This window comes from Candoia aspera, chromosome 1, assembly GCF_035149785.1.
Source record: "Candoia aspera isolate rCanAsp1 chromosome 1, rCanAsp1.hap2, whole genome shotgun sequence".
Lineage (NCBI taxonomy): Eukaryota > Metazoa > Chordata > Lepidosauria > Squamata > Boidae > Candoia > Candoia aspera.
Genome location: NC_086153.1, coordinates 65,359,345 through 65,383,255, shown reverse-complemented (window position 1 = coordinate 65,383,255; position 23,911 = coordinate 65,359,345). Strand labels below are relative to the sequence as shown.

Here is a 23,911-nt window from a genome sequence, read left to right as displayed (position 1 = left end):
TTTTCCCCTTGTTCATTTATGTACCTTCCATTCAGTGTTTGCTTCACAGCTGATTAACCACATTACTACATTTAGTCAACTCATAATTTTCCCCAGGTCTTCTCCCAAGCATGTAAGCAAATAAATGCATCAGCCTTCTATTAAACTATTAGCTTATGCCTAAACTCAGCTCTTGAATTTCTTTTTCTTTTAGCACTTCAGTCCTAAATAAACTTACCTTCAGTGAGACTATGTTATAGTCTTAAATCCAAATATTTTCATAAAAGCACACTTGATTTATGGGTTTACCATGTGATAAAAGCCCCCACATAGCACTGGTGCATCTTTCCAAAATGATTTCATTTCTGTGATTATCATATCACCAGAAAAAAGCAGTTTTGATATTTCATCCCACAAATTCTTTTTGCAGTTGTATCATAGTACTGGGATCTGATACTGGCAAAGAACAGAAGAAGTTCCTCTACTGCAGGAATGCCATGGACAGATATCAGCTTAATTTTGTGTAGTCCTGGGCCTAATTTCCCAAGCCCTATACATCCAATCAAGTCCAGCAAGAGCATCCCCTGGCAAACTGTTGCTGGATGAGGAAAGTAGAAGAAACAAGATAGCAGAAGGAGATGGAACAGCTGAGCCTTCTTCCTCATTGCTCTGCCTCCTCACAGTTGTCCTGCTGAGTGGCCTCCAATAGATCATTAGCAAGGTGGCCCTCAGAAACAAAAAAGTCCCTTCCTGCTACCCAAATATATTATTTTGGTCCGAACGACTGAGAGAAGGTGGGATAAGCAAAGAATTTAATCACAAGCTAGCTGATTTCCCCCCCACAAAAGGAAGATGGTTGAAGGAAGTCCCCTCAGCTGCCTCCCCAACTTCATGTCACAACTCAAAAGATTTTTGTGACAGCCACAAATGCCTCTCAAGATAAACTTAAGGCAGGGTTTGTTTTACAAGCTCTGCTGTTTACATTATTCCAACAAAGTCGATCTCATGTATTTCTTGTGATATTTGTTCCATTAGCTTAAGATTAAATTCTGACTTTGATCAATAATTATGTTTGTTCTTTGTCTATAAAAGCTACCGAAACAGAGGTGTGGAAGTCTGGATCAAGCCTTTTGGGCCCAGGTAAAATCTTTACACAAAGTCTACTAAGCAGTAATAATGTACAGAAGGTGTGAGTATATCATATGTGCAGAAAACATATGTATTTATATTTTTTTATGGTGAAGTTGCTTACATATTAAGATGACATGTTTCCTTTGGGTTTTGTGAGCCACTAAATTCTCAAAAATATAAGCAAAGGCACATAAGCAAATATGTCATATAATGTGAAATAGTAAATAGAAGTGCTTTTGGTTAGATTTATACATAAGCACTCTTATCAGCTGATCAACTTTCATTTAGGGGTCTCCACTGAAAAATATTGTTGGGGTTCATATGGCACCCCAAACCTTAAGCAAATTTTCACACAGGCTGAATTCACTGAATACATGAGATGAAATGAGATGATTCTAGCTTTTCTTCTTTCAGTGATGGTTTCATAAATACAAATTATTGCCTGATGTTGGAATTACACAAAGTGAGTGTGCAAACAAACTAAAATCTTCAGTGTGTGTGTGTGTAGTCGTTTTTGTTTTTGTTTTGGCCAAAAGGGGAGGAAGTGTTGTGCAAAGCTGTCCATGGATGTTCAGATAATTTTAAAAGATTGTCAGAATTAGTGAAAAAAACTGTACGTGCCAACAGATAATTGGGGGGTGGACAAAAGTGATTAATTGCAAAAGAATTTCCAGCTTAGAAAGATGGAGCTACCACAAGGGAGGATTTCCAGGAGACCAGAACCCAATACAAAGTTGGCCCAGTGATTGTTTGATGCATACCAATTATCATTTCAAAGAGAATTATTTTTAGTCTGTATGAGACAACTGTTGCCTGAACAGAGATTTAATGAGTCCAGACAGCTGTGACGATCTGGTGGTGAAAAAGCTTAATTAGCTTGCAGCAAAGTCGCACATCAACAAGCTGAGATTCTCAGGACTGACAATGCCGTTTTAAAGCAAGCCTGGGAACTTGCAGGACTCCCTGGAAACAGCGACCTTTTCAATTAGCTCTGAGAAACGCATGTTGGGTGGCCTTCCTGTTCTAGGGTTTCTGTGTATGCACTTAGGTAACATTCCCTGCCTTCAAGGCAACATTGAAAGCTGCGTCTACGATTTGGTGAAGATGATGGAACTTGCTGAGATGGCCAGATTGACCTCTTTGATTAGAGAAAAGATAATATCTATGTTTATTGCTGACTGGAAACCCCTTATGGACTTTTTGCATGAAACAGAAAAAAATGAATTTATGATTTATAGTTTTGATGATTAGACAGGATAGATTATAGAAAGAATAGAGTCACAATGTAACTTTAGAGAAAGAAGTAAATTTATAATTGTATGTATAACTTCTGTAAAGCAGATCGGAAGCCGCTTCTTTATATATTTTTTCTTTCCTTTCTATTTTTCTTCTACCTTTTTTTCTTTTCTTTTTGCACTTCAGCTTTCTCTTTTATGTCTTCCTTTGTCTTCTTTCCTTCTTACTCTATTTTAGTTTGCATTAATTTTTACCCTTGTTTTTACAACTTTCAATAAAGTTATATTAAAAACATCTATGATAATGTAAGTAGAGTTTTAACATGGTGAAAATCATTTTTAAAAAGCCTAGTTCTTGACCCTCCATAAGTACTGCATAAGTGACCTGTGAACACAAGATGGTCTGTGTTATCTGGGTTTCAAAAAAGAATTATGCTTCCCAACTTGCAGTAGCACAGTGTGCACCGCTCCCCCTCCCTGCCCCCCATGATGGTCTTTTAGGCCCTGGGTCCCTTCAGGCTTTCAGGAGTAAAGTCAGCACTTTAAAAGGGACATAAGAGCTTGCAGACAGGCAGGCAAGCAGCACAGCGTTTAAGGATCGGCTTTACAAGGTACCATTTAGCTGCCCCACTTAATTGGTGGTGGTGTTGTGTGTCCACTGGTGTTGCCAATGTGTCTGCAGGGATGGCCTCATTCAGCATGTGAAGACTCATTATGGTCCTCTGTAGAATTCCCCACTTGGCCCTGCACTTCCAGCAATACATGTACTACAGGGCTGGTTCTCAACTAGGTGATACTCATGCCACAGGTGGGATTCAGAAGCGGTGTGGGTAGGACACATCTGAGGTCACTGAAATTTTAGCTGAACTCTCTAACATCTTACTTATATGGAAAAATGTAATACAGATAACCTTTTGTTTCTATCACATTGGGACCCAGATTCTTTGAAAGTGAGTGGTGGGACTGAATATAAGATAGGTTGAGAAGCACTGAACTGTATTGCTCTCTGAGCTCTCCAAGGCAGTTGTACCAGCGCACACTTTACTACCCCAATCCTTCCATCTTATCTGGATACTGGCAGAAGTTCACTGTTGTCTAAAGTATTTTTCTCTTTCTGTGCTGAATCAAGTATCTGAATGCATCTCCATGATTTCTTTGGTCAACATTTAATTAGCAGATTGCTATTTGATGTGATGGCCTCCTCTTTCCTGGCCTTCAAATTTAATGATAATATATAACATTGATTATTCTAGGTTTCAGCTCCAAGGAAGACATAGTCCCAAAGCCTTTGAAGCCAGTTTCCCAGGGAAATCCAAGTATGTGAATCAGAAATTTTTTAGGCCCTTTCATAATCATCCATTCTAATGGACAAAGAGAAGAACAATTTACTGACTTGGCATTTCATGAATGAAATACTGTATGCTTTTCGTGGGGAGGAGGCAATAGGATCAAAGAGAAATCTAGCAAGAACCACTAATGGGGACAAATTAATTCCAATTCAAGCCTATTCAAATGTTGATCATTTATTAATAAATGCAGATTTTTTTCACTAGCTTGCAGCAATAACAAATTATTAATATGTAAAGGTACTAACTGTTAAGAATCAATTGGGTTACTTCAAAAAGAGAGAGAAAAGGAATGACCTTTTTTAACCAGTTGCTGCAGAGCATTTGTACTCATCTGAATAATGTTCTTACACAGCTCCTCTAGTGGGAAGTTGGGTTGTTACTTTGGTAATGGAGCACTTGGTTAGGGTTAGGGTTAGGGTTATGGGATCACCACTCTCAGGACTCATAGCAGAGACCATAATGCAGCACCTAGAAACTATAGCATTCTCACACATACAACCAAAAGTATGGATCCAGTATGTAGAGGACACCTTTGTCATAATAAAGAAGGAACAACTGGAGAAGACACATGAAACAATCAACATCTTCAACAGAATAAAATTCACAAGGGAAAAAGAAAACAACAACACACTACCCTTCCTGGATATCCTCATCAGCAGAGGAAACAACGCAAATTAGAAACGCAAGTCTATCAAAAAGCAGCCCACACTAACCAAGTGCTCCATTATCAAAGTAACCTGACCTCCTAAGGACTCCACAGAAGAGAATCACTTCCATGACTGTCAGAATAGCAATTCCCACTTAAATAAAGTAGGGCATTTGTATTCTGAAGAAGCTGAATAACTTTTAAAAGTGGCAACTTAAATGAAAATGCAGAAACTGGTTTATTCAGCTACAATGTACAATAGAGGGAAGGAAAGATAGAGAGTAAAACTATTTCACATAGCTAAGCTGTTCCTGGACTAAACTTCATTCTGTTGTTGGGTGAACTGAATGGCATGGGCAGATAACCCCCACCTACAGAAAGTCAGAAGAAAGTCAGAGAAAGTCATAGCATTCTTCCTGTTATGGTTAGTCAGTAGGTATAAAGCATAGGTTGTTTATAATCTCACACCTACAGCTTTATAGGGTTGGATGGAGATTTATTGTTTGATGAACAGGAAAACTTACTTTGCAGAAGGGGCTCAAGCCAACCAAGGCCATATTTATCTGTTTCTCCGTTCCCCTGCAGCCTCTGTTCTGCTGCCCAAGTTGTTGCATGGGAATCCAGAGGAATTTTCAGGGTGGGACCACAGGGATGAAGAAATTAGTTTCCCCTTCTTTCCCTGAAGAAGAATCCAGCCAATAGTTCTCGAAGAGACTCTGGATCCAACTTCAAACATCTGTTTCTGAATAAGCACTAATTACTTAAATGTCTGTGACTACTCTTGGTGTGTTCCAAAACCCTAGAACTCACCTAAGCTTTTGTGTGCCCCTGCAATTTGGCTGTTGGCCACCAAAGGTCACCAGGATACTCCTGATTAGAACAGGAGAACTAGTCTGGTCTAGTGGTTAAGGCTCCAGGCTAGAAACCAGGAGCCTGTGGGTTCTAGTCCCACCTTAGGTGTGAAAGCCAGCTGGGTGACCTTGGGCCAGTCACTCTCTCTCAGTCCACAACATCAGGCTTGGGTGATAAGCCAGTTGGTCAATTCGTTTCGCAACCAACAGACCAACATTTGGTTGATCCAAAAAGCGGACTCTTCACCTCAGGTAAAACACTAGGAAGAGGAAAAAAACCCCTCCTGATTAGAATGGAGGCTGTGAAAAAGTGGTTGGATGGCTGTTCATTGCTGTGACATGTGCTGTGGCATCAGGGGCTACATCTTCTGTTGGGGTGCTTACAAGTGCACCTTCTCTCCTCTGCAAACACTTGCAAACATGCCTATAACCACAAATAATGATCGGTAGACCATTTGAGAACTCCTCTGGTCTATGACAAATGAGGTGTTATGATCTCCTGAAGGTAGAGCATAAAATACAAATGGTCCCAAACTCTTCTAATTTATTTTATTCTGCATTATTTTCCTAGATTGCAAAGTTGACTTAGCTTTCCTGATAGATGGGAGCTGGAGCATTGGCAGACGCCGCTTTCAGATCCAGAAACAGTTCCTCAAAGATGTAGCTCAAGCCTTGGATGTTGGCCTAGCTGGGCCTCTCATGGGCATTGTTCAATATGGGTAACAATATTATTTTTATAAAATCCATGTATTTAAGAAGACAACAGGAAACTTTAGGAGAGATTTTAGAAAGACTTGTTTTTTTAAACCTAGAATTGAGATGTGTGTGACCCCTACACACATATACACATACACACAAGCACCCACAAAAATAAATAACAATAAAATTCAAAGACATGTTAATTCCCTTTCTAAGACCTTTTTCATGGGTTTTTATGGACTTAGGAGAGTATGTAGCTTTGGGTTTGCTAACACGTCATAATAGAACATTGGTCAATAATGGGATGGGGTGGACATTCATTTCTTCTATGGTACACTAAAGATTATACTCTAAAAGTAGGTGTAGTCCTCGGGGAAGAGCCAAAGCAAAAAAAAGTGTGCCATAAATTAATATTCTGCTTCTGGAAGTAGCCAAATATGTCCAGGAGTTCCAGAAGAATAATATAAAAGATGTAGCAGAAAGGGCAACTCATACATGCTCTATATTTTTTCTTTGAATATTGCTGATTTGGGCTAGTTTATTTTCATTTTATTTATAGTATGAATATATTGGCATAATAAATATACATCATGGGGTGTGTGTGTATGTGTGTATACTGTTGGCAGAGTGCTAGAAAGCATTTGGCCCAGGAGAGATCAGAAAAGTCACACACCAGGCATTTCTATAAAAATAATTTTATTTACAGAAAACAAACATATTTGAAGGCTGTTTGCTGAGAGGAGAGATTTATCTCAGCTGCATATTCTCTGCAAGCCTACACAGAAGGGAAACTGAAACTAAAACAAGTCCAGACAAGTTCTTCCCCTTAGGCAATGCAACCATTAACACGTGAAAAGGGGACAATTAAATACAACCTCTTCACCCGGCCAAAACGATTAGTTACCATAGTAACCTTAATCTGTAGTAGAAAACATATTAACATATACAGCCTATTTGCAAAACAGCTGGGGCATCTGAATAGATGAAAGAAGTTAAATATAAAATTAAACAGATCAATGCACGGATCTAAAATTTAGCTTAAAGTTCATCTTTAAGTGTTGTATCTTCCTGGATTTGTTTCAGAGATAAAAAGGGTCTAAGTGGAGGGGGAGGGGGAGGAGAGAAGGAAGGGACGCAAGTCTGTGCACTCACGGCTAAGAGGGTGCTCCATGCCATACCTACCTCTTAGGGATGAAGTATAGATCATGCCATGTTTTTAGCAGGAGGTCTCAGATCAGGAGGTCTCAGAGTTCAGAAACTACCTGAAGTTTAATTAGGTGCCTCAAGGGAGGACTGTCTCAAGTTCCAACATGAAAGAAATAAGCAATAGGATATTAATATACTTGTGTAAAATTAAGTAAGTATGCTTTTATTAAACGGAAAAGTTGATATCCAGTTATTTGAAAGGATGCATAAAATGGAATTGGCAGATGGAAGCAAATAGTAAATTCATTATTAGTCTTCCATTTTCTGCTTTAAAAAATCATCTCTGCAAATGACTCATACCCATGAAAATATAACAGTCAATTGTTTAATCGTGAAAAGTAAAAGCATAAGCTTAGTTGTATTTAGTAAACATTCAGATATTTCAGGATGCATTCAGGAACTATTTGTGCATATAATTCTTTGTTTGGGAAAAAAAACCCTGAAAATTGGCCTCATTTACTTTCATTAATGGGCTGCTGTTAATACTAGGTTTTATATGATTTCTTCTCTTTGTTTTATAAATAGTGATGATCCTTCTACTGAATTTAACTTGAAGGTCTATGCAAATACCAAGGACTTAAAAAATGCCATTGAGAAAATACCCCAAAAAGGAGGCTTATCAAATGTTGGTAGGTAGCTAACATGTCACACCAAATCTGCTTAAGAATCAGATGCCAAGATTTGTTGCTATGCTACATGTTCTGGACAGATTCAACTCAAGATCACCACCTACCTCACTCGTTCTGGGCTGTCTTCTCCAATTTGGGGGGGAGGAAAGATTTCCAAAAATCAACAGTTTTGAATTCTGAAAGAAGTAGCCAATGTAAATATACATTTTATTCCACAGTATAAGGACAATCATAGTCTTTTGGGATCACCATTTATCAGCCTAGGATTTCAAGCAAAAAGATGTTAGAACTGTATTACTTTCCAGCTTCTAAAACTTATCACGCAGATATTATAGAACCCTTCATCTTGGCTACAAATCCAAGTAGTTTCTGTAGGAGAGTCTCTTGTTGGATCAGAGCTGCCTGAGAGTATGTGAAGTTGATACACCTGTGCAACCTCAGGCACATTTGGTTGAGACAGTGATTTGCATGGTATCTTTTTAATGGACATGAGTATATCCATCATAATGTAGACGGAAACTTTATTTCAGCCACGGTTTCAGGCTGAGTGCATATGTTTATTCACATTTCAACAGAAACATGTTTTCCTATCAAAACCACAGTGCAGATAATTGCTTTGCGTCAAATTGATCCTGACAATAAGAAGTTTCCTATTGATACCTGCTGCATCCTCATATTGGGCTTGGGTTGTTCTTTGGTTTGGTTTTGCTTCTGTCCTCCACTTTATCATTACTAGTCTTAATGATGTGCAATACAGTACCAAATAAATAAATAAATAATAACTAGCACTTCCTAATGAAAGGAACAACTCTTTCCCCTCTGCCATCCTCTCTCATACAGGAAAAGCACTGTCCTTTGTTAACAAAAACTTCTTTGATGACTCCAATGGCAACCGACGTGGGGCCCCCAATGTGGCTGTTGTGATGGTGGATGGATGGCCCACCGATAAGGTAGAAGAAGCCTCCAGGCTGGCAAGGGAGTCTGGCATTAATATTTTCTTTGTCACCATTGAGGGACCTGATGAGAACGAAAAGAAGAATGTCATTGAGACAGACTTTGTGGACAAGGTAAGAGGGAAGGGAATACACAGGAAAGTGGTAGATTTTGGAGTGGGCATGTATTATTCTAAGAAAATATGGGGTCTGATCACTTTTCCACATATGGCATGATCAGTATAGGAACAGCCTATGGCTGTTTGGCCAAATATACAAGTTTGAACAAAATAGCTATTTCACAGTCCTGGGGTTCCGTTCTGCCAAGCATTGTGATACCATCAACAACATAACGTACATTCAGGTACCCTACACTTCGTTTTGAATTTTAAAAAAATTGATGAAAACTGGACAACCGCATATTATAGCAGTGTTTCTCAACCTTAGCAACTTTAAGACAGATGGACTTCAACTCCCAGAATTCTCCAGCCAGCCAGGCTGGCTGGCTGTGTTGGTATTTCAGGTTGTTATTAAGGAGTAAGGTTACTATGGTAACAAATCACTCTGGCAGAGTGAACAGGTCAAACTTAAGTATCCTCAGTTTTGGGTGTGAAAAGAATGACCATATAAAGAAATTGCCTGGAGAGGAATTTGCCTGGGCTTGTTACAGTTTCAGTTTCCTTTCTGTAGCCCCTCCTTCCAGTCCTCTCAGCTCTGCACACATGAATGCATGAGCTTATAAATATGTTTTTGTGCTTTCTGTAAATATATTTATTTTTATAGAAATGCCTGGTGTGTGTTTTTTCTCATCTTGGGCCAAACACTTTCCAGCGAACTCTGACAGGCTGGGGAATTCTGGGAGTTGAAGTCCACCCATCTTAATGTTGCCAAGGTTGAGAAACACTGTATTATAGGGTGAAGGGGCTTTTATCCCTTGCCTCTGCAACAGTTCTGACTGGATTCACTATCCTCCCCCTACATATGCCTACTATTCACAACAAAGGAAAGTTTCCAAATGGAATCATTCCAGTTTTTCCTCCTTTTGCAAAAATAAAACAAAACAAAACCAGGCATGATGAAGTTCTAGTGGAACACGGATGGTGTTTCTTTAACAGTACAAGAGCAAACATCATGGCCATTTTGATCATCAACTTTTTTATAACAAAGTGAAGAATACAAAGGTTCAGAGAGCAAAAGAGAGAAATTGCACAATTCCAGCAGCAAATCAATTCACAGCCTAAAGCTCTGGGGTTTCAGATCATGCTTTGTGCACACTGTGTGCTGTTGCCTCCAGGTAGATCTTTTAATTTTTTAATTTATTTTTTGCAATACTGTATGCATGAAAGTTCTGGATGTACCTTGGTAAGAACTTGTCCTCATAAGCTCTAGAGGTTAGGCTGGGTACATTTTACAGAATGCCTATTCAACTAAGTGGTATTCATATGACCTGGAATTCTTCCTAAAGGCTTGGCAAAAGGAGGCCTCCTTCAAAAGGCAACGTTGACTTTGGGAAATGCAAATATAACTTTTTCTTCCCTGGACACCCCTGATCGTTTTGTGCATTTTCCCTCATGTATCTGCCATGAAACACATTTCTTCTGAACTTTGAAGTGCTTTGTATCTTAAGGCTGGGCTAGCTCCAGCCTACTAATTATTTTGGTTTTATTTAAGTTTGAACGGGGCAGAACTACAATGAGCCTCTGTGAGGCAGGAAAGAAGCACAAATTTGTATGCACTGGTTTATGGTAGCTGCATCCTAGAAAATAAAGAGCTGCATGAATCTGTACTTCATGTGTTCATCACAAATCCACTCATATGATAGAACAAAGTTGTTAGTTTGTTTAATCGATTTGTAAAGCCGCCCACTTCAACAAGTGACAAAGTTCTGATTTTGCAGCACTAAAACTGCTCTAGCAATGTGCACAAAAACAGCCCAAGACCTTCAGATGTATTGGACTTCAAGTCTCATAATTTCCCACCCAATGTGTACAATGGCCGTGCTGGCTGGAAATTATGTGAAAGAAGGCCAATAGAGCTCAAAACAGCAGCTTGCAGAAAGCTGTCTTAAAACTGTAATGCTAAGCTTTCAGATGTTAGGACATTCACGGGAACCAGCTGCAGACAGGAAGAATGCCAGATCAATGATACTACAAGATTTATTTATTTATTTTTAATAATGACTCTGGGCAGCTTACAGATGTTTAACCTATATATCTAGAAATCTATAAATTTATTTTCTGCCAATTATACTCACGAGCAAAACCATATAAACAGAGGGAAATCGGGGTCTGATACAGTAATTTATGAAGACCTCATGTGATCGGATTATGGTATAAATGCTTGTTTTTTTTAAATTTCCATCTCTCACTTAGGCTGTCTGCAGGACCAATGGATATTATTCTATTCATGTTGCCAGCTGGTTTACCTTATACAAAGTAGCGCAGCCTTTAGTGAAACGAGTCTGTGATACTGATCGCCTGGCTTGCAGCAAAACCTGTCTAAATTCAGCTGACATTGGGTTTGTCATTGATGGATCCAGCAGTGTTGGCACAGGTAACTTCCGCACCATTCTCCAGTTTGTAGCCAACATTAGCAAAGAGTTTGAGATTTCTGATACAGACACCCGGATTGGAGCTGTGCAGTACACTTATGAACAAAGGCTGGAATTTGGCTTTAACAAGCACAACACTAAGCAGGAGGTGCTGAACGCTATAAAAAGAATCAACTATTGGAGTGGAGGAACCAGCACTGGAGCAGCCATCAACTATGCCTTTGAACAGCTCTTCAGTAAATCCAAACCCAACAAGCGGAAGATCATGATTCTGATTACAGATGGCAGATCATATGATGATGTCAGGGGACCAGCTTTAGCAGCACATCAAAATGGTAATCCCCTGTTGTTATAGTTCTGTATAAAAAGGGGTTAGCCAGGTCTGGGTATGGGCAGGACTGTTGATCTGAAGAGGGCATTTAAATTAGGCCACCCAGAAGTCCAAGTTCCCAGTTCCTTCCCCCATAACTGACAGACCCGTCCTTGGACTGTTTTAGGGCCAAGGTTAATTAAGTTGGGTGGAGCTGCTGAAAACAGATCATTTAGGCATGGCTGGCCTGGAATATTTTATGCTGTGTGCGGTATATGTGTTGTCACCTCCTTAAAGGAACTGCTCACACAGTAACTGTGCAATCCCAGGAAAAAAAAAAATTGAATGAAGGAGGTGCCCAAGAAAAGGCCCAGCTTCTTTTAGAAAGTGTTGAACTGTGAACTGAAAGCAGTTCAATTTTGGATCCAAAGTGTAGCACATCTTTACTTAGCATAAGTTTCAGTGGGGTGGGAAATTGCTGCTCCTCTGTTACACCATGTTCATGTTTCTCTATTTCCCGCGTCTGCTTGCATTGCTTTCTCAATTGACAGGAAAATGCAGCATGGGGTCCTGTGTATTTCAGTCACCATTTTTTTTTACAAAAATCCCACAGTTGCAAAGTAATGGGGAAGGAAGATCAACCTACATTACTCCTTTTGAACAGGCACAGATCTTCTTTTATTTTTTCATATTCAGTCTGGACTATTACAAAGAGGTATATGAATGCAGCATCAAGTTGAAAAAAGGCATTGAACCATTATGGTCTTTTTTGTTTTCCCCTTGCAGGTGTTATAGCCTATTCAATAGGAATTGCATGGGCTGCCCAAGATGAACTGGAAGCTGTGGCAACTGACCCCGATAAGGAACATTCATTCTTTGTGGATGAATTTGACAGACTCTATAGATTTGTTCCTAAGATAATTCAGAATATTTGTACGGAGTTTAATTCACAGCCACGGAATTGATTGCATCCACATACCAGGGTTGCATCACTGAAATTGCAACCAATAAATCAGGCAATGCCAGCTGGGAAGTTTTACCTAAGAGATAATTTCAGATCTGTTCTCCAGGCATAACCATAATGGAAGTTGTAGAATGATGCTCCCCCCACCCTCCTTGCTGGTTTCCAAACTGATCTGATAACAAATTGGCCAACAGTCTTTGATTTGTTTAAAATTATCAGCTGGAGTCAATGAATTTAACTTCTCTGTATAACAGGCAAGGAATACTTCTGAGGACTTCAAAGCCATACCTTTATGGTAATGATAGCATTTCTTTCCAAGGGGGGTGGAGAAGGCAAAAGACAGGCTGACTGACTACTTTCAAATACTGTAAAACAGTTTGGATCCTGGCCTTCAGTTACAACTGTTGGCAGCAATGTAAGGGATAGGAAGCAAGCAAGCAACTGATTAAGAAATAGAAAGTGTGATGGAAACCATGTGGCTGTGGCCTGCATGCCAAGTGTCGGAGGGATTGTTCTGGGCACATTGTGTTTCACCATTACTTACATTCCATGTGCTTCAACACAGACCAGTCTGTAACATGACACCAAACTGAGGGGCAGATAGATACAGATACCATAATTCATCAGAATTCTCCTTGTTAGGTTCATGAAGAAGACAGCACAGCCAGAAATGTTCTACTCATTGTCATATACGTAAGCTGGCTAATCCTGAAAACTGTTACAAACATTATCATGTTGACCCAATCAATCATAAGTTTCATTGGGATAGTGTTTTCCTTTAAAAAACAGAACCTCTAGTATATGACTATTAGCATTTGAATTCTAAAACACAATAATATTTATAATAGATTTTTTTGTCCTTAGTAGACTAAATAGTCGGGGTTCAGTCCTAGTGGCAGCTTCCTGTTGCTTAACAGGAGTTCCATAAGGAGAAAGAAGTCTCCAAAAGCAGTTTGAAAGTGATAATACTCTACATATATAGCCTGAACCATTCTAATCTTTCTTGACCTTTTCGAACAACAGTGAGAGATCCAAAACCAGACTGATTCTATTTCAGGAAATCTTCTACGTACCTGTTTTCATATATATATTTTTTCCAATTTACAAAAACAGGCATTGATTGTAATTTTATAGGTATTTCCTAGGTTTTTTTTTAAAACTGGCCTCTTTCCAGACCCCAGCAATTACCGTGCTATGTTAGATAATTTTGGTGGGAAATCAGCAATTTCATATTAAGCCTACAATGGGGGGTCACTTGAACGCTTCTTAGTTTCTAATGGTCACTAATACTTATTATTACTATTATTATTATTATTATTATTATTATTGTCAGCATTATTTACCTCATTTGTTCAAACTGTCTTCTGAAAAGTTGTTTTCAGTTAAAACAACTGAAAAGTTGTTTTAGCCCATTATCTGCTTTGCTTCTCCTAGTGAAGGCAGATGCAAAGAATACATTTGGCTGAGGACTGAAGAAACTTTGTGCATATTTGTGGAAGAAACATGAATTTGTGCATCTCAATTCCATGCTTTCTCTCTACACACATGTATATTCAAAAGGGAACAAAGCTTCTTTTCTATGACTTATGATAGCTTTTTGTAATAAGTTGCAGTATCTTTTGCAATAAAAGGTACAAAAATGATGTTGGATTTTGTTTTTCATGAAAAAGCAGAACCTTGTGCTACTTCAACATTTAATTAATATGTAAGAAACTTCAAGAGTGTCCAGAAGAGGCTCCTATAGTATGAATACTCGGGCTCGTTCACAATTTTTTAAGAGGAGGCAGACAAAGAATCATGTGTCTTTGCATGCATGAGGAGACCATTACACTTCTTATAAGTTCCCTTATATTGCATCAGACTATTGGTCCATGGAGTTTTCAGCATGCAAACCATCTGAACTCTGCATCCCCCACAAATCAACATTTTATTGGCTAGTTTTTAAATGGACAGCAGTATTGTTCTGATGAATTCTGAATAATCAGAATTCTGTTTCAGGTTAACAATTCAAGCATGGGATTAGACTAGTGATTGAACAAGTCTACTCTGCACTGCATAAAAACTACATATTCTCAAGAATACTAGAATTCAATTGCAGAGTATTTCCAAGGGCAGCTTTCTAATTATAGCATGTGAAGATTAGAATATAATCTGGAGTGGCTCTAACCAATAATTATCAAGTTACAGCATTTATAGGTCCCACACGCAACAGATTAGAAGAAATGCTTCCAGATCAAAGGGTTCATTTTAAAAGGCTTCACCAATCAGAAGTCAGGACACTGGCCTATAAAGACAGGAGCCGAGTCAGTCCCTGCTCAGTTGCCTGTGGTCTGTGTAGCAATCCATTTTGTCTCTGAAGACGCCAGCCACTGCTGCCAGCAAAATGTCAGGAAATGTTGTCTAGACCATGGTCACTAAATCCTGAAGCCCAACACTACCCAACACATACCATCCGTAAAAACCTATACCAATATATTCTTGATGATCACCTTAGCATTTCCTTATAGGAACTCAGGGTTTTCATTAGAATGGGCCATCCAGCTACACGTTACACATAGCAATACTATGCAGGAGCCCTCACATAGAACGTGTCTGCAACTCCTTAATGCTGCTGCCCTCTGCAACAGCAGCACAATCCTATCAGTTGCATTTATTTTTAGGCACTGCAGGTAGATGCTTTGAAGCACCTTTTGGCCTTTGCCTCCAAAGCTCCGCACAGCTCAAATACACAGCAAGGGTGAATCAAGTATTCAAAAGCAAAGGTTGTCCTAATTATTCACTTTCTCCAAATGCAACACATGGCAACACAGCTTAAACTTGATGGCAATGGCTTCTGCATCCATGCATAGACGAAAACCACTGTGGCAGGGCTGACAGGTTATGCACATATGACGAGGAAGAGGAATCAGAGAAGACTTGATGACTTCTCCTTGCTATGTGTGTGGGAGACGAGAGAGTGGAAGGTGCACCATGTAAATCTTTATATACCTCAAATGCAGTATTATAATCAACTTTTTAAAAAGCAACTTAAGTTTTGTTACTCAAAACCATCACTGCCAGACAGCCCTATGAGAAATTACACTTTTCTGGTGGTTTGAACCCCTTACCAACACCAATTATCCTATTTATAATCTAATCCCCAAATAGTATCTATTGCTTATATTACTTAATATAGGCCTCAAGAATATATAAGCATACTAAAAGGCCCCTTTTTTTTTTAAGAAAAAGAGGAATAAAGTTTGGCTCAGCAACCAATTGTAGATTCCGAAATTGTTCTTCATCTACTCTGATTAGGCTACATCTTGCAGTCTGTTTACAAATGGTGTTAATATATCTGCCTGAGGGCCAGTATGGTACAGAGCAGGGTTTCTCAACCCAGGTTCTATGTAACCCTAGGGTTTCGTGAGAGGTCATTACGGGTTCCCTGGGAGATCACAATTTATTTTTTATCCCACCTTTATTACTTTTATAAATAACTCAAGGTGGCAAACATACCTAATACTCCTCCCTCCTCCTATTTCCCCCACAACAGCAACCCTGTGATGTGAGTTGGGCTGAGAGAGACGGACTGGCCCAAGGTCACCCAGCTGGCTTTCATGCCTAAGGCGGGACTAGAACTCACAGACTCCCAGTTTCTAGCCCAGCACCAAACCAGCTGTCATATTTCAATTTTGAAGTTTCAAATTTCAAAAAAATTAAATTTTGAAATTTGAAAAAGTATTTCAAATTTGGGCAACTTCACATTAAAGAGGTAAATGTCATTCTCCATTTTTAGTTTAAGAACACTGTTAGTGCATATATACAGGCCTACCCATGAAACAAATATAATTTTGTAACTTCTGGCCTATATTTGAGCCTGAATGTACAGGGGTTCCCCCAGGCCTGAAAAATATTTCAAGGGTCCTCCAGGGTCAAAAGGCTGGTGTGGTGGTGAAGGGGCTGGGCCAAGAGCAGGGAGACCCAGACTCCAATCTTTCCTTAGGCATGGAAGCTGGCTAGGTGATTATGGGTCAGTCATTCTGTCTCAGCCCTTGATTGGGAAACACAAAAATATCCATGTAACAATCTACAGTGGACCAGGGGTGGCAGAGTACTGTTTCTCAACCTCAGCAGGTTTAAGATGTATGGACTTCAACGCCCAGAATTGGCTGGGGAATTCTGGGAATTGAAGTCCACATATCTTAAACTTGCTGAAATTGAGAAACACTGTAGTAAAGCATGAACCATAACCTTCAACTAACAGATTGATGATTAATAATAATAATAATAAATCTATCTCCCTAGTCCTTGTTTTGCCAAACAAGCAACCTAAAATAATAAATTTGGAAGAACTCAACAGCTTAATTCTAAGATTGTCCCTTACTGAGGTTTGAATTTTATCCAGTGGCTCAAGATAGTAATCTAAGAACAGCTAAGAATTTTGGATATAATATATTGGATCAATAGGAGAATATGTGGACAAAAGGTTTGAAATTTACGCTAATTATAATTTGAAAGAAAACTTCTATAAGATGATGTATCATTGGTATTTAACTCCTGGTAAGTTGTCAAAAATGTATAATGGTGTAACTAACGTCTTTTGGAAATGTTTACAGGGTGAAGGAACATTTTATCATCTTTGGTGGACCTGTGAGAAAGCTAAAAAGTTCTGGGATCAAATATGCATTACTATTCAAAAGATTCTTAAAGTAAATATACAAAGAAAATCAGAACTTTTTCTTTTGGGATTGATGGAAAAGGAACTAGAGAAACAACATGGAGTGTTGCTGTTATACATGATCATGACTGCAAGATCGTTATATGCACAACGATGGAAAGATCCACAAATACCTACCGTTGAAGATTGGATTGTTAAACTAATGGACTTGGCTCAAATAGCTAAATTAACAGCTTTAATAAGAGATCATTCTGTTTCTGCATTTATATCAACTTGGCAACCACTTTTGGACTACTTGCTTGTAATAGAAAAAAATGATGTTTTGATTTTGGGTTTTAGAGATCAAATGGTTTGCTCTAATAGAAACAATGTTAAGACAGGTTAATTAATTGTAAGAGATTAGACTTGTAAACTTATCTACATCTGTATCGGAGAAAGTCGGAAGTCACTTTCCTTTTCTATTTTCTTTCTACTGACACTTTTGTAGTTTGTTCTTTTTTCTTTAGTTCTGTTTTCTGTTCTATATTCTCTTTTGTTTGTATCTTAACTATAGCTTGAAAATAATAAAGTTTTATTTAAAAAAGACAGCAATCTAAGAACATTATAAGTAGAACATAGCTGTACTCCTATGGAACAAAAAACAGTCTATAAAGAAGGTGGGGGTTTTTTAATCTTCCTATTCTAAGCCTTGCATTTTCAGTAGTTTCTCCAAACCTGTAACACCCATACACTCATGTACGTGTATAAAATGCAAAGACACAAAGATGTTGAAAAATAGTATTTATTAGCACCCAATTTACATAAATATATATTACAAAGGACATTTATTTGTTGCTGCAATATTTAGTAAAGCTGCTCTGTATAGTGCTACTATAGAAGGGTCCATTAGATTTTATTCAACAGAATGCAAGTACTGTACAAAACAATCACACTTCATTTAGCAACTACCCAGAGTTACTGCCTTCATTACCACATCACTTTTACCTCATATTTAACTGCAATAACAGAAGGTTATAAGAAAATTTTCTTGGTATACAGATTTACTCAAGATGCTTCACAAAGTTTTGTGCCATTTGCTTTTTAAAAGTTTATTTTTAAGAATTTTTTAAAATTGCTATACTATTTCTCAACTGGCATTTTCCTCCTTTTGCGACTTTATCCAGTTTTAACCAAATGACAAACTATTGAAAACTATTCTTAAAGTGCACATTCATAATAATTATGAATAACTCCTGGACTACAACTGACAGATATTGAGTAATATTCAGTGAAGAATCTTTTGTTATAAATATCCCTAAAATCTAGCATCACCACCACTGTTTCTTTATTAATGCAAAATCTCCCTAATGTGATGAAAACTGAAACCTAAATGATTTATTTTTATCAAAATTTAGGCAAACTGATGACTCACAAAGCATTATTAAAATTATTTGCAGTACAATACAAATATTGCAAATTCTATGTATACTTACCTGGGAGTAGGTCCTACTGATCATAGAGGACCTACTTCTAAGTAAACATATACAGGAAAAAATGGTGGGCTATAAAAGCTACTTTTCTATAAAGAAAAAAACCCCACTTTATATCAAATCAAAGAGTAGTTTCAGAGGTTCATGATCAACATCACCTATACTTCATTACACTAACTTCTTTCTGTTTGATCTAAGCCAATATTAAGATTTGTATCCACGATAAATACAGTGGTCACATGAACTATGTAGATCCATATACGTATTTACTGAAGCATGACGATTACAGTTATCATGCTAAATGCAGAAGGATTACTACTTTTTTTTTGAGACATAATTTCATTTATATTTTGGAAAGGATTTCAATTTCAGTATTATAAAACACAAGAAGCAAACCACAGTTTTCTGGTGAAGAATGAAAATCACTTCTAGTACTTCCAAGACTATCAGCTGTCTGTAAGTAAGAACAGGGGCTTCAAATCCAGATACCCAAAGAATGCTTATTAACCGCAAGATTAAAAGAAATTTCTCTACATTCTCTGAAATAAATTATGGCAAAAAGAACAAAAGATATTGGCATTCTATTAATGCCCTAACGAAGAGTCATGTACAAAAACATAACCGTTTATGAACTCACAAAAATTGTTCTGGACATGCAAAATCCAAATTTGCCTATTGTCCCGGAGGGGAGTTAGTGAAATACCAAATAATATACTAGAAGAAATGAAATATACCCACCCAACTACAACCAAGTTGCACTTTTTGTACTTTTCAGGCATCTTAAACAATTGGTTTAATATGGAGAACTGGGCAACAAGGTCACCTGTAAATCATATATATTACTATGAAACATGGTTATCGTTGTATGTTTTCAGTTTGCTAACAAACGGTTTGTAGCATACAGTTATCTTTTTTTGTTTGAAACAACAAAGGGAGGCTTAAATATTCTTTCCTCTTCTTTGAAAAGGGAAGATAACAGGGAGGGAAAGAATATGTTCTTAAAATAAATTACGGAGGATGTAAGGGCAGCACTAGTCCACTAGCATCCTCCTGTGCAGTTGTACGTGCCCTTCATGAATCAGTAGCTACGGCTTCAGATGACAAGCATATGCTCAGCATTTTCTCCCTGGTCAAATGCAGAGGCAAAACTTTTAGATAACCAGACATGATTTAACTACAATATGTTAAATGAAGGCAGTTCACTTGGTGAGTTTCATTTGGGTAGTATAAAGAAAAGCAGTAAAAGAAAAGATGCACATTGAACATTAATCAGTCCGACTGAAAAATGACTATGAATGCATAACAGAAATGCAGTCCAAGATTGGAAAATAAATGAAACAGTTTATCAGTTAAAAAGGATCCTTTTCAACTCCAACAGAATGTATTGGTATTTAGTACAATGCAGATTGTAGTCTGCAATTTGACAGACACAAACACAGAATCGGCAACACAGCCCACATAATAAGGCTACATTTTGTTTGTTCAATGGCACCTCAACTTCTGGCTATTATCTATTTTAAAAGTCATTTTACTTGGATCAAACATTCACTAAGCTGGATGGCACGTCCTTCTATCCATATCTGGACAGCAACTTTTTGTTATATTCATAATTTAATCAAACATGCTGACCTATTAGTGATATGTACAGCAATTTAAACATCAGCAATTTGGTATTATGTTGCTTAAGCAGAAAGCACAATACTATATATCTTTTATCCTTTGTATTAAATCTTGAGAACTTTCAATACTAAAACATTAAAATTATCCATAGAATCTTCCCTTACTTATAATATATACTGTTTACAATCTCTGTCATATATATATATATATATATACACACATACACAAAATATACACAGCTTAATGTCTCTTCCTTTTTAAAAATAAGGATATCGAGATAGTAAAGGGAAATACACAGAAGTCACACATAGATTAATGTGTTTTGTGCAGTTGGATTTTCTGCTTTGACACAAAATCACAAAAATAATGAATGTGTAACAGCTATTCCTATTTAACCAGTTTCTGCAGGAGAGGAAACAGCTATAAACAGGTTTGGTTTGTTGTAACAAACCTACAGAAAATAACCATTAAAAGTACCACAACAGTGGTGGCCAAAGATGGCCAATCTTTTAAGTTTCAAGTACTTTCAAAAACCAATTCCAGTCACATATTCCCAATACAAGGCCTGTTAGATAAAACCAGGATGATTGGGGGCAGCAAGCAAGGGGGGACAATATTACGTATAAAAGAATACCATCTGCCTTTGGACACTTCCAGCTTGCACTGGCATAAGCCTTCCCACAGTTATGACAAACATTATGGAGTCATTAGAAGGAAGCAGGAAACCATTGTTATTTCGTACAGGTTTTGTCCATGGTAAATAGTACTGAATCACCTCACATACCCCAAACAGTATGGAAATACGTCCTGTTCCTGTGCAGCTTATGAGGCCCTTATGCAGTGCAGTTTATAAAGCAGGAGAACGGCATATGCTTTCCCAACCAATAAGCACCCCAGTGAGAAAATTTGGAAATCTCATTTCTTGTATAGTTGGAAAAATACGTAATATTCCTTGGCTCTACTATGAATAGTCATCAGCATCTGAAATTAGTCAGATCCTTACTGTAAACATATGCCCCTTCATCTTAGATGAAGTTACATTAAAGGCTATACTGTGGTTCCAGCCACCTGTTAACATTAATTTCCAACAGTTTAAATATAATTTACATTTATATGCTTTTTACATATCTTCTTTTAATTTCATATTTCAGAAAATAGGTTATTGCCTTCATATTTTTAAATAGTTGATGCTTTAAATCCAATCTGATAAGGCCCTACAGGCTGAGATTAAACATAGGCTGATTCTGTACCTCATTTAACCAATCAATGCTTGAAAAGGAGACAATGAATTAATTGTCTCAAGGTTCTGAATTACATGAACTTCCAATTTGGGGAACCGTCTAACTTAATTTGACACCTTCTCCAACTTAGTGTCCTTTAAAAGTGCTGACTGGAAGCTCTAGGAGTTGCAGCCCAACACTTTTGCAGCGCACCAGGTTAGGGAAAGCTGATCCACTGATACCTAGGCATGCTATTAGCCTTTTCGTTGATTTCTGCATTGCATATATTGAGACAGCATCTCATTTTGCCCAAGGCCAGCCTGGACAAAAAAGGATACTTTCAGAATTAAAATGGTTCTTCTATAGACCGCTTGAAATGGGGAGTTCCCCAGCTCTCAGCACCAAGCTAATATAATCCAAAGCAATTGCTAACATTCATTGAATTAAAGGGTACCAGAATATTCTTGCTCTGATCTTTTGTACAGCTGATTTTATAGATATAGATATATAGATATATAGATATACAAGGCAGCTGGAAGGAAAGGGAAGTGTCGTATCATACAAAGACTTTGGCAAGTGCGTCTGCTCCGGCACTGGCAATGTAACATTTGGAGGGATGGAATGCCACATCATGAATGGATTCATCATGCTTTTTGCGATGAGCTGTAAATTCCTGAATGCAGGTTTTGCTTTCAAGGTTCCATAACCGTATAGAACAGTCATGACCTAAAGGAGAAAAAAAAAATTCTTAGATTTGTAGCCAATCTTACTGTTAGCAAGACACTTAAAAAAAAAAATGAAATGTACTTACTGCCAGACATCAAGTATAAGCCATTTGGATCGACAGCTAAACTTGTGACTGCATCCAAGTGGGCTACCATAGAGTGGATCAATTTTCCTTTGCAATTAAATATACATATATATTAGAACTAGTAATAAGTTAATATATTACAAAGTTAGAAATGTAAAATGACATGTATACAAGGATCAGACCAAACACCTACACTATCTATTATCACAAGGCAGAAAATCTGATTTTTAACATAAACTAGTATCTTTGCTGAGTGATCACCCAACTGTGCACTGTTCTAGTCAGTGTCACCTTCACTGTATATTCCTAAATCTCTGCTTCTCAAAGCTGATGCCTTGACCACAGAACACTGCATCTTTATTAGCTCCCAAAAGAATAGATAAGCATCCCCTTTACAACATCCCTTTACAGTTCTTCCCTCCACTTCCTAAAGGTATGAAATGTAACTTTACTAAGTCTGAACTCTTACATAGCTTGGAGGGGAGATCTTGCAAGCACGTTCTGTAAGCCACAACATGTTGCTATGTTGCTTGAACAAACTCTTACTTTGCTTCTTTGCCAAGCTAAACAACTGATTCTTAAACTGAAATGTATTCAGCTGAATAACAGCATTTAGTAACACTGAGTCCTGTTAGAGAAATGATTGCACTACATGTTTCTTCCTCTAGGCACATATATAAGATTTAAAAATAATGACTACAAGTATTCTAAGGGATATTATTTACAAATTTACTTTCATTAAGTTATGAGCAAAAAAAAGCCTAAAAATCTTTTCTGGTAGATTTTCAGAAGGTTATACTAAGAAACAAAAACCTCCACACATTTTAACAACAATCTCATTTTGCGCTATGTAGAAAATAAATTTACATAAATTACTTCTCCAAGCCTCTTGAATAACGTTTTTGATAGATCATAACTTTACACCAAAGAAAGGTATCAGGGATTTTCCAAGTGTAATGTTAAAGCCATAAATACAATGCATGGCCAACCCAATTCTATGCTGCACTGCTCAGTCAACAAGCCTTTATTCCTGCTATTGATTTTGTCTCTCAGAGGTTATAATTGGATACTGATTTTGAAATATTCACCACTAAATAATGTTATCTTCAAATTGTAGGTGATCCCAGAGTATTTTTGGTTTTTATGATATAGTACACAGAGAAACAGGCTACTTACCTGTGTTATTGTCATAGAATTTGATGTGCCTGTCCTCATGGGCTGTGATACTTATTGGAAGAGTTGGATGGCTGATTATTTTGTTTATTTGGCAAGAAGTGTTAACTGCTGATGATAGAAGGCACACATACACACAAAATCAGCTCCAAAAAATGCTCAAGTCACATAAAATTCTGAAAGACTAATAGCTTAATCTAGTAGGCCATTCTGATGAATGAACATTTGCAAGATCCAAACGATTATATTCAGTCTATTTAAACCAGCTTTTTGTTATTAGGCGCATTAAACATAGTGGATGCTTACATAAAGGGCATAAAAGAAAAACAAGAGAAAGACTGTATGATAAAATGGGCTAAGAATTTTGGAAACAATATACTGATAGAACAGTGGGAAAATATGGTTGAAAGCAGTGGTTCCCAACCTTTTTGGTACCAGGGACCGGTTTCGTAGAAGACAATTTTTCCATGGACCAGGGG

General features: G+C 37.7%; 2 protein-coding genes across 4 annotated transcripts in view; one reads left to right on the top strand and one right to left on the bottom strand.

Moving 5' to 3' along the window:
* Positions 1-13,657, top strand: part of VIT (vitrin) — a 31,289-nt gene extending 17,632 nt beyond the window's left edge. The window contains exons 9-15 of the mRNA XM_063291075.1: positions 1,072-1,119; positions 3,599-3,661; positions 5,763-5,910; positions 7,622-7,725; positions 8,566-8,792; positions 11,030-11,543; positions 12,305-13,657. Coding sequence (XP_063147145.1) covers positions 1,072-1,119; positions 3,599-3,661; positions 5,763-5,910; positions 7,622-7,725; positions 8,566-8,792; positions 11,030-11,543; positions 12,305-12,483 — 1,283 coding nt within the window. The 3' untranslated portion in view covers positions 12,484-13,657. The remainder of the gene's footprint in view (positions 1-1,071; positions 1,120-3,598; positions 3,662-5,762; positions 5,911-7,621; positions 7,726-8,565; positions 8,793-11,029; positions 11,544-12,304) is intronic.
* A 4,249-nt stretch (positions 13,658-17,906) lies between these two features.
* The window catches only part of STRN (striatin), a 46,779-nt gene continuing 40,774 nt past the window's right edge, over positions 17,907-23,911 (bottom strand). For all 3 annotated transcript variants that reach the window (XM_063305738.1, XM_063305747.1, XM_063305755.1), the window contains 3 exons: positions 23,436-23,543; positions 22,260-22,346; positions 17,907-22,174 (listed from right to left, as the gene is read on the bottom strand). In XM_063305738.1, the coding sequence (XP_063161808.1) occupies positions 22,005-22,174; positions 22,260-22,346; positions 23,436-23,543 (365 nt within the window). In that variant the 3' untranslated portion in view covers positions 17,907-22,004. The remainder of the gene's footprint in view (positions 22,175-22,259; positions 22,347-23,435; positions 23,544-23,911) is intronic.